The sequence below is a fragment of the Pleurodeles waltl genome, chromosome 9 (genome assembly GCF_031143425.1).
Source record: "Pleurodeles waltl isolate 20211129_DDA chromosome 9, aPleWal1.hap1.20221129, whole genome shotgun sequence".
NCBI classification, from domain to species: Eukaryota; Metazoa; Chordata; class Amphibia; order Caudata; family Salamandridae; genus Pleurodeles; species Pleurodeles waltl.
Window position 1 is genome coordinate 335833181 of NC_090448.1, and position 17004 is coordinate 335850184.

Here is a 17004-nt window from a genome sequence, read left to right on the forward strand (position 1 = left end):
ATGCCACTCATCTGATCAGGAAGAATGTAGCTACTACAAACACCACGTTCAGCAAGCCTGCCAGATAGTTCATGGCCACAAGACACTGGACCCAAAGACGACAGCAAAAGTGTCTATGCACACAGTGAGCACAGAGCCTATGCCACTCTGCTTTTAAGTGTACCACACTTCAGTCATGATGTGGGTCAGGACCTGCCATGACTGACTGAGGATGAAGGGCAGGATCACTTTGCTTGAAGGAAGACCTGATCTCCAACGTATTGAGATGACAGTTCCAGCCAAGGGCTGAGCCATCGATCACTATCATGGACATCGCCACTGGAGGGCAGAAGGGATTCCCATATGTGAGAGGCTCCTTTACCAGCCACCACTGTAGGTTTTCAGCACCTCTAAGGAAATTCTAATATTGTTAACTACTACGTCCTGCACCCAATGGAAGCAAAGGCACCAATTTATGTACATGTGTGCCATCAAGTATGGAGCACTAGCAAAATGTAAGCCAAAAACACACCCAAAGGAGGCAGGACGGTCAAGGCCTGAAGAAGAGTTTACTCCTGAAACATCCGGAGCATAGCCTGAAAGTATCAATATGCTGGGAGGTAGGATGTCTTCAAGGGAGATGGTGCCCAGCCCCACTCTGATGAAGGAGAGAACCTGGGTGAGCTGGTGACGTGATTTGGAGATATTGATAGAAAATACCAGATTAAGTGCAGATAGATTGTTATCTGCAGGTGCTCTGCCACCAGCTGTGATGAGCCTGCCTTAGGCAGCCAGTGAACAAGGTACAGGAACACAGACTCCAGACTTCTTAATATGTATGACAACACCAGTAATCATCTTCACGAAAACTTGGTGCTGAAGTCAATATAAATGGAAGGACATTGATGGTGGGTGGAGCCCACCACAATATGAAAAATCTATGTCTTGCAAGTCAAGGGACACCGTACAGTCAAGAGAACCTGAGCAAGAAGGCATTTTGAACTTCCCCTTGATAAGGAAGGTGTTCAAAACGTGAAGATGTAGAACAGGATGGGAGCCATCATCTTTCTTGGAAACCGGAAAAAAAGGAAAGTAGCTTTGTTGCCCCAACTCCTTCAGTGGAATCAACTCCATGGCATGTTGGCGCAACAGAACAAGAACCTTCTGCTGATGAACATAAGCATGGTCTTCGGAGCTGACAGACAGAAAAAGGCAAATGGGAGGAGGGTGGTCCTGGAAGGGAAGGGCATGTCTTGTTCCACAATACGAAGGGCACCATTATCTGTTGTGACTGAATGCCATCCTACCCCGGGGATAGGCCACCCCATACCACCACCCACCACACACACACACAGAACACATATACCGACAGGGTGAATTAAAGTGGTTTTGCAGTGTGGGAAGAGAGGAATAAGAGGACTGTTGCTTTCACAACTGTTTTTTGAACCAGCATGCTTAATATAGCTGGGAAAGAAATCCTTTGGTGCTACCCAGGCTGGGAAGGTTGGCTCTGCCGAAATGAGTCTTCTGTAGAATTTCCTGGACTTGCAGTACTGTTGATGGAGCTCATTTCCATCTCTTCTCAAAGCTCTTCAACACTGTTGGTCTTCTCAATGAAAGGGCAAATTTCGACAAAGGGTAAGTTCAAAAGATTTGCTTTGACATTGCCTGAAAACCCAATGGAGCATAACCAAGCACTGGAGCAGATGTTAACAGAAGAGCATATTCATTTTACGAACAAATCAAGAATCAAGATCGGGGTCTGCTCCATAATGTCCTGCCCATTAGACCCAACCTCTGCAAAACTCCCACAAAGGTGGTCAAGAAGGTTCAGATTGACCATCTGTGCTATCTCCCACAAGGAGTGGGATTTAACGGGCCAAAGGGCAAGCTGTGTCTATGCAGCTAGGTGCAAAGCTCCCCAAAGAGAAGACAGTCTTCCCCATTGCCTCAATTTTCCCAATTTCGCTATCTGGAGTTGTAGAAAGAAAAAGTCAGGTTTCTCTTTTTTGAAAGAACGTCTAATTTAGTCAAAAACATACTTTACAGAGGTGCACAATTTCCTGCTTTTCTTTTAATCTAATATATACTTGTTTGGAGTGGTGCTTCAGTCACATATACTGACAAGTAATTCGGGTAACTGCAAAAAAACAAGAATATTGACTTATTGAGAATACGTTCCTAAATCTGATTTGATTGGAAAACATTTTTGAAAAGGTCGACTTCTTTGAATGGGAGGGAAAAGTTTCCGAAGGGGATGCAAAACATAAGTCAGAACCTTCCCCACTTTTCCACCCGAAAGTAGAAATTTCACAGTTCTTTCTTACATCTTTTTGATCAAGGAAGCATAAAAACTACTGCTAGTGAATTCCTCTACAGATAAATGTGACGAATCTGACTAAAAAAACAATAACCTTCTTTTCTTATCTAAAGTTTCACTAGAAAAGGAAGAGCAAAGTGGCAGTATTGTGGAACACGTTTGGAAAGCAAGCAATAGACGCTTTACAGTTGTGAGCAATAGGTCACGAGGGTCTCAGGCTACATAACTAGATCAGCTAAAATGACTGAAAAAATAAAAGGTACTGGCTGTGGTAACAGGGAAGTATCATCCCTCGGCTAAGCAGCCCAGCGACACTCCCACATAGGGACACTCAAGAGAGCTCCACCTTGGAGGAAACCTTCACAGAGATGTAAAACTCTTAAAATTAGAAGTCAGCTGTACTAGATAAATGGTTACAAAACGGGAAAGGTAACTAAAAATTCAGTCTTGGAAAGAGGAGGAAGCACTCCAATAACTCACTTCACAGCATCTGCAGACGACAGTCAAAGATTACCTCAAGAACAATGCCTTAACGGGGGTGAGGTTTAAGTCTCTCCACCGAAATATGTGGGAAGCCATTTTATAGGTAGCTAACATTGCTGTATTTAATATTTGTTCCATTGTGGTTATGTTAGATGCCCTGATGGTGAATAATTAAAAGTATTTAAACATATAAAAAGGCTCTTCTGTTTAAGTATCGATATCTAGCCAGGAGGACACAACTGAGCAGTATCAATAAATCAAACAAGATAAAATTGTTTGCGCATTTGAATCTTGTAAAATCCCAAATGGTATGTAGCATCAAAATAAATTATAGACCATTTATGTAAAGAAGTCTTACACTCTCTGCCGGTATCTTTGTGAGATGTGACAGAGCTGCACATAGGTCAGCCACGGCTCCCATTTTTGGAACGGTTACACGGTACTAAAAAACAAAAACAAAAACAGTACATTTGAGGAATAGTATTTGCTTATCACATTTGTCAAAAAATACAAATACTAAGTGATTTGGCTGTTAACCAACACCAGAAGTAAACAGTAAATGCCAAAACATTACTTCCTGTACCTAACTCATGGAATACACTCTTGGAACTGAAATGGGAGAGGAAGACTCCGGAGCCTTATTTTAGGATGCAGAGAGCCCCTTTTCGCATACTGTGGGAGGTGCTATAATCGGAAGGATAAAGCTTTTATTAAAATGGAAATATTCCACTTATTGGAACGTAAATTTCCAGACTATTTTATAAGCCCTCAATAGTCTAACCATTTATGCAGACAACAGCAATGTAATATGTAAACTGCAATGTCAAAGATGACTTAAATGTTAGTAAATGCATCGAAACTTTAGTTGAACGAAGGTTGCCATTCAACAATAGAAGGAGAATAATAAGATAGAGATTTCACCATAAGAACAAGTTACTCATCTTCGGTAAAGCTCTTTATGATTCATATTCTAACGCAGGCTCCTCACCGTTGGAATATTCCTAGACGCCATACTGGAGCTGAGCAATCATTTCTAAATGCAGCCAGCGACTTCAAGGCAAACTTCCACCGCTCTGGAAGTGACAGAGCGGAGCCACGTATAGGCACCACACCTGCACATATCATTCTATTTCCATCCCTCTCAGATGAGAATGAGCAGATACAAATTACAAGTATCAGTGCGCTGTAATCCAACTAGGGATATTTTCAGAATCTGCAGATATCCACTCCACAGAACAGAAAAGATGGTGGGAAGTGAGGAATCTGCGATTAAAGTTGTCACTAGAAAGAACACTACCAAAGATAAATAAACCTATTTTCGTGTTGGAATGTTCTAATTATCTTTACAATACATACCCAAGCAGCACCTCCCAACAGGCAGAGGTGTCTGAAAAGTGGTTACAAACCAAAATGTCCTGCAGGATTGAGAGGCAAAAAGTGCCCCACCCAGTGGACCTGGCCGACAAAGTAGTGTTTTGCGAATGTTTACACTGATGCCCATGTTGCATCAAGGCATATGTCTAACACATGAACACCTTTCTAAATGCCCTAATGATGGCTTTAGCTCAGGTAGAATGAACACCGAGGCCTTCTTTGCCTGAGAACAACACATTTTATGTACAGGCCTATCCATCTTGACAGAGCCCTCTTCTATACTGCTTTCCTTTAGCATCAGCAAATCCCACAAAAAAAACGATCATTAACATAATACTCTTGTGCTTTCAACGTAAAGCTTAAGACTCTCTTCACGTCAAGGAGATAGTCTCCCCTTCTCTTTCAAGGAATGAGGTAGAGAGACAAAAGCCAGCAGAGTTACAGATTGTCCTACATGAAAGGGTGATTTCTTTGGGCAGGAAGGAGGCCCGGGTCCCCAGCACCAATTTTTATGGAAAGGCAGCAGCATAGAGTGGCTGAACTATCAGAACCAGCAGCCGTCTAACACAATGTGCAGAGGTTATCACAAACAGTAACTTCACTTTAACAGTCGGAGCCCCAAGGACATTTGTGAATAGGCTTCATTGGCAGGCACATGATTAAGGTGCCATTTAGTCATTATGAAAGACTTCGGGGCACTTTAGGTTTCAGTAAATGAAATGGCTGATCTGGCAAACATAATAAAGCCAAGGGGCCGACGTGTAAGCTTTAACTGTGTCCTTTGCATATAAAACTTATACTGCCTTTGTCATTTGTACAGTATATGAGATCATACTGTAAATGAGAGTTGGTTTGGATCTAAGTGACCACGATTTCCCTGAGAAGTTCCAAAGCTTTCTTCCTCGCACTCCAAGCTTTTCAGCCTGTCCTTATTCACAAAAATGTCCTGATCAAAACAGACAACATGACCACCATGTATTACCTAAACAAACCAGGAGGTACACATTCGTCCCAACTCTCCCTAATAACTCAAAAAAATTGGAAATTTCCAAAGAAAGATGAGGTTTGCCTGTAGGGGACATATTTTTATCCCTATAACTACAACAAAAGTTTCCCAGCATCCAGAAGAACAAGTTACTTACCTTCGATAATGCTCTTTCTGGTAGAGACTATCTAGCTGCAGATTCCTCACCTTTCCCCAGGCATCAGATTAGAACCTGAAACCTTTCAGCAGTACCTCTGTGTGCCTGAAGATGGCTCTGTGCGGCTCCTCAAACAGTTCTGCTCCAGAAATGCCATGCAAAACCTATATAGGCACCACTGTCACGAGCTGATGTCCTTTGCTTTAGAGGCTGTCCACTTCCCCAGACGCAGAGCCCCAAAAGTAAATTGTTAAGGCAGTATGCAGATTCCTAGACTTGGGATCCTATTAATATACAGCGCACAATCAGAGAACTGGCAGGGTGGGAGGGTCGGTGGAGGAATCTGCAGCGGCAAGCGTATGGAGTTTTTGTAGACGGACATCTAGCTGCCAAGATGACATTAACCACCCTCTGGAGAAAGACCAAAGGCGTTCAGCTGTCGTTGCTCAATCTCCATGCATGAAGGTATTGATTGCAAAGGCCTAGGTGCAGAACCCTGCCCTGATGCTGCAACAGTAGATCCTCCCAGAGGAGCAGCTTGATTGGAGGACAGATGATAAAGCCCAGGAGCTCTGGATACCAAACTCTCTAATCTTCTTGAGCACTCGGGGCAGGAGTGGTATCGGCAGAAGGGCATACAGGTGTCCAAAGTTCCAATCAAGGTAGGACGAGTGTCCAAGCAAGAGAAGCCTTGGAAACTCCACTGCGCAGAGCTGCTGGCAGTGCCATGTTCCTCTTGAAGGAGATCATATCAAGTCAAGGTGCTCTCCATTTTGCATACAAGACTACATATCACCTCCCAGTGTACCTGCCATTCTTGATCCACAATGCACCAACAGCTGAGTTCATCTGTCCATGCATACAAAGATACTGCCTGGTGGGTTCACCACCAGGAAAATTCAGAGGAGGTCTAGCCAGTTCCAGAGGTGAAAGGCCTCCAAGCACAGTGTCCTAGACCCTACCCCACCCTGTTTGATACAGTATCACATGGTGCTGGTGTTGTCCGTGAGCATCTGCACCAGCCTCCCCTTGATAGATGGGAGGAAGTTTTCAGTGCCAACTGGATGGCTCTCAGCTCCAGCATGTTGATATTGAGCAGAGCACTCTGCCAGAGACCAGAGACCCCCTGATCTCCATCTACTGCAGGTGGCAGCTCCAGCCCAGAAGAAATGCACCCATCACCACTGTTAGCTTTGAGTGGGGAAGGGAGAGGGGCCTGCCAGTGATCCAATCACGAACCAACAACCACCAGTGCAGATCCTTTGCAGCCTCTTCTGAAATCTGTACGTGTTCAAGAGGTTCCCTTGATGTTGGGACCAATGAGAATTTAGATTTCACTGCAGAGCTTTCATATGACACCTGGAGTGCTTTGCCAACAGGATGCAGGAGGCTATCAGTCCCAGGAGCCTCACAATTGACCTCACTGAACTCAAGGACCAATGCTGAAATATCAGGATCATAGCCTGAATGTCCTGACTTTTTCCACAGGTGAAAGGCACAAAACCGAGCCATGTCCCGAATGGCTAAGATGATGGGCAGCGTTTGGAAAGGAGTCCGGTGTGACTCTGGCACGTTGATAGTGAACTGCAAAGGTTTGCTGTAGTCTTGGAGGTGGTTGACTACTGCGTGGCACAAGCCCACCTTTGACAGCCAGGCATCAAAGTACGATAAGACTGGAACACCTGACCTCCAAAGATGTGCTTCCACTCCTTTCATCAACACCAGCGGGGCAATGGTGAGACCTACAGGAAGCACAGCAATCTGTAAATGCTTCTATCCCACCACAAAATGCAGGTAACGTCTGAATGCAGGACAGGTATATGGAAAGTGGTGCCCTGGAGGCCCAAAGCTACCATCTAGTCTTCAAAGTCTAGAGTAGACGAGACATGAGCCAATGTGAGCAGTCTGAATTTTTTCCTTCCTGAGGAAAGCGTTGAGAGGGCGCACTTCTAAAGCCAGAGGCTTTTGTCCTTTCTGGGCACCGGGAAGTACCGGGAATAGCAACCACATTCGATTTCTGGCACAGTCACTCTCAAAAACCCCTTTGGCCAAAAAGGCTTGTTCTTCATGCTGCAAAACAGAAAGTTAGTCCTCCGTCTGTTATTAAGGAGAAGGCAGAACAGTGTGGAAAGGAAGAGGAGGGAAGGGGAGGACACAGCCAATCCAAACAATTTGTAGGACTGATCTGTCTGATGTTATGGCATAACAACCTGGCAAGAATCGTCTGTTCATATCTCCCACCGGGTGGTCATGCTCCAATAAGGGCACACTAAAGGGCTTTTGCAGGTGAAGCTGGAGGGGGGAGTAGCGGGCTGGAAAACCCATTGACTTTGGCTGCTTGCACCACAGCCACACAAACCTGCTGAGCAACATACTGGGGTAGGATTGGTTGGTGGTGTGAGGCAACTCTGCTGAAACTGCGAATGGAGCAGTAGGGATGATGCAGCAGGCAAGGTTGGAGGGTGCAGTGCCACCAAACTTGGCTCACTTGCAGGGTTTGTCCTCGCGGTTGTCAGTGTGTTGTTTGGTCCAGCTACTGCTTCCGGTTCAGGATTTAGTAGCTGGTCAGTGAAGTGACCCTCAATGGCTTCCTGGTTTCTTGCAGGTGTGGAGTAGTACCTCCACTCTGGAAGGAGTTCTATGACGATTTTCTAAGCTTGGAGGTCCTCTGGAGTTTTTAGAGTTTTTCCAGTTGTCCAGCAGCTCCTCAGCGGCAATTGTTGGGTCCTGGGTGCAGCAGGCAGCGTTTGGCACCTCTTCTTTGTTGCAGCAGGTCTACAGTTCCCGTGCCTTGGATCTTATTGGTGCTGGTCTTCTTTTTTCTGTCAAATCTGATGTTCTGGTCTATGGATGCCCACTGAATACTGTATTTAGTGGGCATTTTAGGGTTTTAAGGTAGTGACCAATGGGCCATCTACCTTAGGGCGGCTACACCCACCAAAGTGACCACTTCCTGTGGGAAGGGTCACTTCCCTTCCCTGATTGGCTATTTTCCTTCCATCCAAGATGGAGGAAAATGAAATGAAGTGCCCACCTCGCATGCAACACCTTAGGGGTGGTGCATGTCAGGTGGGGGGCACTCTTCTTACCCTTTGTGGAGTTTCCTGTCTTTGCTCCTGCCAAAAGTGGGGTTTGCAAAGGGGATGACCATCTGCTGCTAGCAGCAGGACTGGGGGTCTAGTTTCAAAGCTGGTAAGCCCTTTGAAGCTCACCGCCTGGGCAGTGCACATTCCACAGAGAGAGGGTGTTAGCACCTCCACCCAGGAAGGGCATTGTTCTACAAACCAAAGAGACTGATCTCTCCTCCAAGGTTTGTAAATTGGGTGTCTGAAGGTGGCAGGCTGGATAGGACCAGTCAGCAACCATGCCAGGGTAGTTAGCTTTTGCAGGGGGCACCTCTAAGGTGACCCCAAGGTACATTTGGGTATAAATCCAATACTGGTACCAGTTTGGATTTATTATTCTGAGTTGGTTGATCCCAAACAACCCAGGATTCAGTGGCCGTCATGTAGCTGGGAAACTTGTATTGACCAGTGTCCAGCACATGTATTAACATGGTTGCTGTGTTCACTGACTATGTCCCAGGTTTGGCAAGGACACCGTAGGGGCATATTGCTCATGTAGCTATGCCCTCATTTATAATATGGTGCACCCTGCCTTAGGGCAGGAAGGCCTGCCAGAGGGGTGTCCTATCCATAGTGTGTGCAGTGTATGGTGGACAGGGCACACAGGCAGTTGCGTTTTAGGCTTGCACCAGGACACAGCCTGAAATGGCAGTGCTGGGTGCATCTGGATGCATGGCTCTGGAGGGTGGCACAATCAGTGCTGCTGCCCTCAGGGGCCTACCCTTAGTACCACATGCCCTGGATACCTAAGTACTTTTTACTAGGGGCTTATAGTGGTAGCTAAAGGTGTAAACAATTGTGCCAATGCATCACAACAATTTTAGGGCAACAGCTCTGGCCCAGGGAACCTGGTTAGCCAGGACCCTGGGCACTACAATGTTTAGGCTACTTCATACATCAGACAAAACGTGGGGCTAACCATGTCAAAAAGAGCCTTTTTCTCACCTATAGAAGATGAAAGGAGGGATGTGTGTGTGTGTGGGGGGGGGGATGGGGGGTTGCCTGGGGGGGCTTTGGCAAAATAAACTGTAGTGTGTAGCTCCTTTGAAAGATTTGAAATACCCATCATTTGATATACTGGATCTTCAGATATGAAGGAAAAAAAACAACTTTAACCTTTCCCTCATATTGCTTCTCCATGGCTCTGAAAAGGCAAACCAAAGTCACTTAGCTGCCACAGCAAAAGAGAAGGGGGAAGACAAGTCTGAAGTCTCTACTGATGTCCACAGACTCGAACTGGGTAAAGTCTGGGTCTGTAGCAGAATGGCTGTGAGGTTTGCTGCATCCTGTGTACCACACCTTGTTCACAGCCCCTTCATTTCCCATAATGTTGAAAGAAACCCTTGGGAACTGGCTTTGAACACAGCTATCCTTGAGCCTCTCTAATGTGGACTCTGCCTTCTTCCCAAACAGCCTAAAGCCACCAAAGGTCTTTTTGGAAACACTTGGCATCCACTGAAAATCCAGCTGTATGAATATCCGTTTGTTGCTTGAGCACTATGCTTGTTCCGTGGCGTAACCCACGCAGTCTGTGGTATCAAGACCACCTCCAGGTGTAGATACCACACATGGGTCCCAAGATTACACCCGAGTTACTCTTTCTGATGCGGAGGAAACCGGCACCATGATTTTCTATTACTAAAAATCATGGAGTGCCAACCGGCTTCACCTCAACACCTTCAGACTAAAGCACATCATTCCATGCGGCTCTGCTTGGTAGAGAACCACATAGTGGTTGTGTTGTCATTCAGCACCTGGACAGATCGGTCTATTATCAACAGTAGAAATGCCTTGAGGACCAGTTGAATGGCAACCAGCCCCAAAAGTCTGGGTGGTGATAATGCTCAAGTTAGTCCAAAATCCCCAGATCTCCACTTTGTCCAGGTGACATCTACAACCAAGAGAAACAATGTACTATTGTGGTCTCCAGAAGTGAGAAACAGAATGGCCTGCCAGACATCAGGTTGGTGTCTGTCAAGCACCACTGCAAGTCCTGGGACACCTACAGAGAGACCAAGATCTCAGAGAAGGCACCTTTACTGGTGAGCCCATGTGCAAGTTCCAACAATGGGTGTCTATGTGCCACCAAAAATAGGGATCTAGCAGGATGTTACCAGACCTAGCAGTCTTAAAACATTCAAGGCTGAAACAATAGTTTTAGCTAAAAATAAATAAACAATAAAAAAAAAATCAGGTTCATAACCTGGATGTCTCTTGCAAACTCCGGTGGTAAAAAGGTCTTTAAAGTAACTATGTCCAAAATGGTCTTAGTAGTCTCTGGGATGGTAGCGGCTAAGACCTGGACTACTTGATGAAGAGTCCCAGGTTGAACAGCAATGATTCTGTGCATTGGTGCGAGACTAGCTGATGTGGGTTTACTTTCAGTGTACTGGAACTCTAGCATCTATAGGGCCTCAAGGGCACTAGAGGAATACTGAACCAACAAGAATAACTGTAGCACTGTCTGCTTAAAATTAAACTAACACAATAAATGCAAGCGCCTCATCTGCTGCATTTAGCTATGACAGCTAAAAGTACAATGTACCTAAATCCATTCTATTAAGAGGAAAAATCAGACAGGCCAGAGGAGTGCCTCGCATCTGCACGGAACAGTTGGCAAGTCCTAGACTATTGAACAGCATCTTCAGGAGCCAAGGAAACTCTCTGCCTTGCTATAGTAGGAGTGCAGATGCATGCCACCACTGATGCTATTTTTGTTCAAAAGAAACAAAGGCTGTTGTTCACTATGCACTAAATGGCTATTTGCGACAGAGAACCTACAGAAATTACCTGATTCAGAGACTGGACATAACTCATCAATATAGTAACCAGGCATCGAGGTAAAGGGTAACAGGCTATAGATGCCTTCTTTTGGGCATGAAAAGGGTCTTGAGGGAGACACTCTGAAACTTCCTTCAGTCCTCCAATCCTTCAGGTAAGCAGCCAAGCACCACTACATAAGATAGTGGCTACTGAAAGTTGGAGACCAGTACTACTGGTAATAAACCTCAGACATTTGTAAACCACAGGGTGAAAAAACTATCACTAAGCTTTAAAAAAAGACCTTTACTAAGGACAGCCCACAAGAAGAGTTGAACCAAAACAGTGGACACCAATAATGTCACTTACAAGCAAGAAGTTAAACGTTAGGGCAAGACATGAGCAAATGATCACTAGATTCACAGTAATCACCTTGCCCCTCACCCTTCCCCACCCCACTCAACCTGCTGTGCAGCCCTGCATCTGCAATTCAGCCACTTCCCACAAAAAGCGTGCATAAAATACCCACCTCTCCAACAATAGGATCCTCTTTTCCAAAAGCTGCCCTCAAACCTACCTCAGGCTACAACCAGAACCAACCCCTCCTCAGCTTTACTGACACCTACCCACACCCATGTCCACTTTCCCTCCATATCTAGGCTCTCTAAAGCAAACGCCTGTTCTTCAATCTTGCCTCAAGCTAAGGCCAGAGTAGTCTCACAAATGACCCCTACCCACACCTCTCATGCAATCTCTCTTCCTCCCTAACCCACGTCTGCTCTAAAACCCTATGAGGCTACAGCCTGAGCAGCCGCCCATCCCTACTGGCCTAAACCCATTCCACTCCTCCCACACAAGGCCTCATATCCGTAAAGCATCATTGCGACAAGAGAACTGAGACCCATCAGCTAAAAAGCAAGCTCCTCAGTGCGAGATCCATGAACAAGAACGATCTAAAATCTCAAAATATGCAAATTACAATCAGAAAATGCACCAGACCCAATTGTTAATCACAGACACAAGTTTGTGCATACACCCGCCATGAAGCCATTCTCCTCGAATACAGCACCAACAAAATCATATTAACAAGAGTGAAAGTAGCCTAGCAGTCATCCTCAAGAAGTCTTTACAAATAACACACATTGAACACTTGACCATGAATGGTTGTGAATACTTGCTAGTACATTGTCACCTTACTACAACCTTTGCTTGCACCTTCTTATTGATCCACAGATCAACTCCCAACAACAACGCGTAACTACTAAACCACGAAAACCTGAACACTATAAGAAACCGCCACAGCTGGTTAGACCAGAAGTCAACAATCACTGCTGTCTTCATACCCAATCTTGAGACCTTCAACTTCAAACATATCAATTCAATTTCATTCAATACCTTTATTCTGTTCAAATTAACCTTAAAATCACATAAAATTAACAACATTAAAAACACATTAAAATTACACAACAATATATTAGTATGGAGAGACGGATAAAAACTACATATGAACAGCAGCGTGTGTCAAAAACAACATAAAACACATGATTATCATAAAAACCTCAAGTGAATGACAGCCCTCAAAGAGCATACTGCAAGACAAAATAAATGAAACCAAGAGTTACAAAAAACACCCAGGCGATGCTGAGCTGCCAAAATACAAGACAAGAATAAAGGCCCAGCAGTGACCAAGAGGCTAAACAGCTCAGGAAACATCAGACCAGCTGTGGCAACAGTGACTGTCTATGACACAGGCAAGCCTGAGGAATGCAGCCACATCTATACAAACTCCCATGGTCAAGAGTTTCTGCTAATATAAAAGTAGTTGAATATATCGAAAAACAGAGGGACCTTTGAGGAATGGAATTAAAAACCTTCTGGTATAACAGCAATAGTACCTACAGAAAAACACAAAATGTTACAAAGTCAAACTGGTCCAGGGGAAACGAGCTGGCTTCTTATCTGGTCAAAACTAAATCTGACTAGTATAACCCTATTCCAATTTTGGGGCACCATCTCCAGAAAGGGTTCCAGCATTAAGGTGGTTTGGAAGCTCCTTATTACCACGCTTCTTCAGCTCCAACGGTCAGATTTTATTAGTTTCCCAGATTTCACGGAAGCAGAATGAGGGATCCCTCACATTCTCTAGGAATATACTTAGAGACAGCTCTATGAGGGTGGGGCGGGATGGGGTGTATGGAAAATATCACTTACCCAGTGAACATCCATTTGTGGCATGTAGTGCTGCAGATTCACATGTTGTGCATATATCACCTTCTAGTGCTGGGCTCGGAGTGTTACAACTTGTGCATCGACTCCATCTTAGATTGTTTTCCCACAGAGGGTAAGGTAGGAGTGATAGAGCATAAAGAAAAGAGATGTCCATGCTAATGGACGATATATATATATATATATACACACACACACACATATGTACAAGTGTTTGTTAAACTTAAACGGCTACAGGCTTCCAGGGAGGTGGGAGGGTGCATGTGATCCTGCAGCACTACATGCCACAAACAGATGTACACTGGGTAAGTGACATTTTCCATTCGATGGCATGTGTATCTGCAGATACCATGCTATGCATAGACTAGAAAGCAGTTATTCCTCCAATAAAAGCGGTGGTTAGCCTGTAGGAGTTGAAGTTGTTTGAAATAATGTTCTCAGTACAGCTTAACCTACTGTGGCTTGCTGTGCTGCTAAAACATCTACACAATAATGTTTAATAAATGTATGTGGTGTTGACTAAGTAGCTGCTTTACATATTTTAGCCATTCGTATATATCCTAAGAAAGCCATTGTAGCACCTTTCTTCCTTGTCGAATGTGCTTTAGGAGCAACTAAGAGTTGTCTTTTAGCTTTAAGGTAACAAGTTTGGATGCATTTTACTATCCATCTTGCTAAACCTTGTTTTGAAATGGGGTTACCAGTATGAGGATTTTGAAAAGCTATAAATAGCTGTTTAGTTTTCCTGAATGGTTTTGCCCTATCTATGTAGTACATTAGAGTTCTTTTAATGTCTAATGTATGTAGAGCTCTTTCTGCTACAGAATCTGGGTGTGGGAAGAAGACTGGTAGTTCCACTGTTTGATATGAAAAGGTGATACTACTTTAGGAAGAAATTTAGGGTTAGTTCGTACTATGCCTATGTTTGTGTACTTGTATGAACAGTTCTTCAATAGTGAAAGCTTGAATTTACCAACTCTTCGCAATGATGTAATTGTGACTAGGAAGGCAACCTTCCATGTTAAGAATTGCATTTGATATGAGTGCATAGGTTGAAATGGTGGGCCCATAAGTCGCGTAAGCAATATGTTTAAATTCCACGAAGGAACTGGAGGTGTTCTGGGTAGGATGATGAGTTTTAAACCTTCCAGGAAGGCTTTGATAACAGGAACTCTAAATAAAGAGCTCTGCTGTATATTTTGCAAATATGCGGAAACTGCAGTGAGATGTATTTTTATGGAAGAGAATGCTAAATTTGATTTTTGTAAATTAAGTAAATAGCTTACAATATCTTTTATTGATGCTGAAAGAGGGGCAATTTGTTTAGATTGACAGTAATATACAAATAATTTCCATTTGTTGGCATAGCACTGTCTGGTAGTGGGTTTTCTTGCTTGCTTAATTACTTCCATATATTCAGTTGGTAGTTGTAAATACCCAAATTCTATGACCTCAGGAGCCAAATCGCTAGATTGAGTGTGTTGGGATTTGGGTGCCTGATCTGCCTTTTGTTTTGTGTCAACAGATCTGGTCTGTTTGGGAGTATGGAGTGTGGTACTACTGACAGGTCTAATAGTGTTGTGTACCACGGCTGACTTGCCCACGTTGGTGCTATGAGTATCAGATTGAGCGTGTTTTGATGCAATTTGTTGACTAGAAATAGAATGAGTGGGAGAGGGGGAGGGGGAAAAGCGTAAGCAAATTACCCTGACCAATTGATCCATAGACCATTGCCCTTGGATAAGGGATGTGGGTATCTGGATGCAAAGTTTTGGCATTTAGTGTTTTAGCGGGTGGCAAACAGATCTATGTCTGGTGTTCCCCATTGTTGAAAGTATTTTTGAAGTACTTGAGGGGGAATCTCCCACACGTGTCTCCGTTGATGATTTCTGCTGAGAACATCCGCTAATTGGTTGTGTATCCCTGGAATGTATTGTGCTACCAGGTGAATTGTTTTCCAATATTGTGGAAAGCTCGGCTGCCCAATCATCTCTTCCTTGTTAGAAAAATGAGGCACTGCTAGTTAGCAATTTTATAAGTTTTATATAATGTTTTAATAAAACAAATGCATTTTAGATAATAAGGCGTGAACCGCAATAACCAGAACCATACAACACAGTAGGATTGAAATAGTCACGAGGAGAGTGAAACATAAGAACAACGCTATCATGGTGTTTAATAATTTCTACTCTCCCTCAGCTAGTTCTATTTCGAGCACAGCATGTTAAGCTTCTAACTTGCCTTTCTGAATCCCTTGGGAGACATCAGCCCTCATACCTAAGCAAAGGCCTGTGATCTGGTTCAGCATCTGCAACGAGGCAGTCAGCGTCTAGTTGTGGTTCCCTGGTCGGAATTTCCCTCTTATCCCGAAGGGTAGTACTTTGAATTGGTAGTGATTGCCCGATATTACGTACCTTAAGTACGTGTGGTGAGCTGGATGTATGGGAATGTGGAAGTACGCGTCCTTCAGATCTAACACGTCATGTAATCATGTTTTTGTATTAGGGGAATGGCGTCCTGTAGAGTGACCATGTGCAAACGTTCAGACAGGATATAAAAATTTAGAGGTCTGAGATCTAGAATGGGTCTGAGAGTCCCATCCTTTTTTGGTATAACGAAGTATAGCGAATATACTCCTGTTCTTGCTGTGAGATGAGAACCATTTCTACTGCCCCTTTTAGTAATAGACATTGTACTTCTTGTTTTAGTAGAACAGTGTGTTCTGGATAGAGTCTGTGAGAACAAGGGGGAATATTTGGTGTAGTAGAGATGGGTTCTAGGCAATAACGTATAATTGAGAGTACCCATTTGTAGGAAAATGGCACCTTGTCCCCTCCCCCCGACACACTTTAAGCCTGATATTGATGCTGACTTGACAGAGTGCGCTGGAACCCTGCTAACCAGGCCCCAGCACCAGTGTTCTTTCACTAAAAATGTACCATTGTTTCCAAAATTGGCACACCCTTGGCACACAGATAAGTCCCTTGTAAAAAGGTACCAGTGGTACCAAGGGCGCTGTGACCAGGGAAGGGCCCTAAGGGCTGCAGCGTGTGTTGTGTCACCCTAAGGGAACCCTCACCTAACACATGCAGATTGCCATTGCAGATTGTGTGTGTTGGTGGGGAGAAAAAGGCAAAGTCAACATGGCATCCCCCTCAGGATGCCATGCAAACAAAATACTGCCTGTGGCATAGGTAAGTCACCCCTCTAGCAGGCCTTAAAACCGTAAGGAAGGGTGCACTATACCACAGGTGATGACATAGCGGAATGAGCAATGTGTCCCTACAGTGTCTAAGTCCATTCTTAGGCATTGTAAGTACAGTGTGGTCATATTAAGTATATGGTCTGGGAGTTTGTCAAAACAAACTCCACAGTTCCATAATGGCTACACTGAATACTGGGAAGTTTGGTATCAAACTTCTCAGAACAATAAACCCACACTGTGTGCACTTTGTAATAAATCCAACACTGGCATCAGAGGGCATCTTAGAGATGTACCCTGTATTTTACCCAATCCTTCAATGCAGGACTGACTGGCCTCTGCCAGCCTGCCACTGAGAGACAAGTTTCTGACCCCCTGGAGTGAGAGTCTTTG

At 44.3% G+C, this 17004-nt stretch overlaps 1 protein-coding gene across 1 annotated transcript in view; it reads right to left on the bottom strand.

The window, feature by feature from the left end:
- Positions 1 to 17004, bottom strand: part of USP4 (ubiquitin specific peptidase 4) — a 789752-nt gene that overhangs the window by 349385 nt on the left and 423363 nt on the right. Inside the window, exon 12 of the mRNA XM_069206879.1 lies at positions 3141 to 3224. Within this exon, the coding sequence (XP_069062980.1) occupies positions 3141 to 3224 (84 nt within the window). The remainder of the gene's footprint in view (positions 1 to 3140; positions 3225 to 17004) is intronic.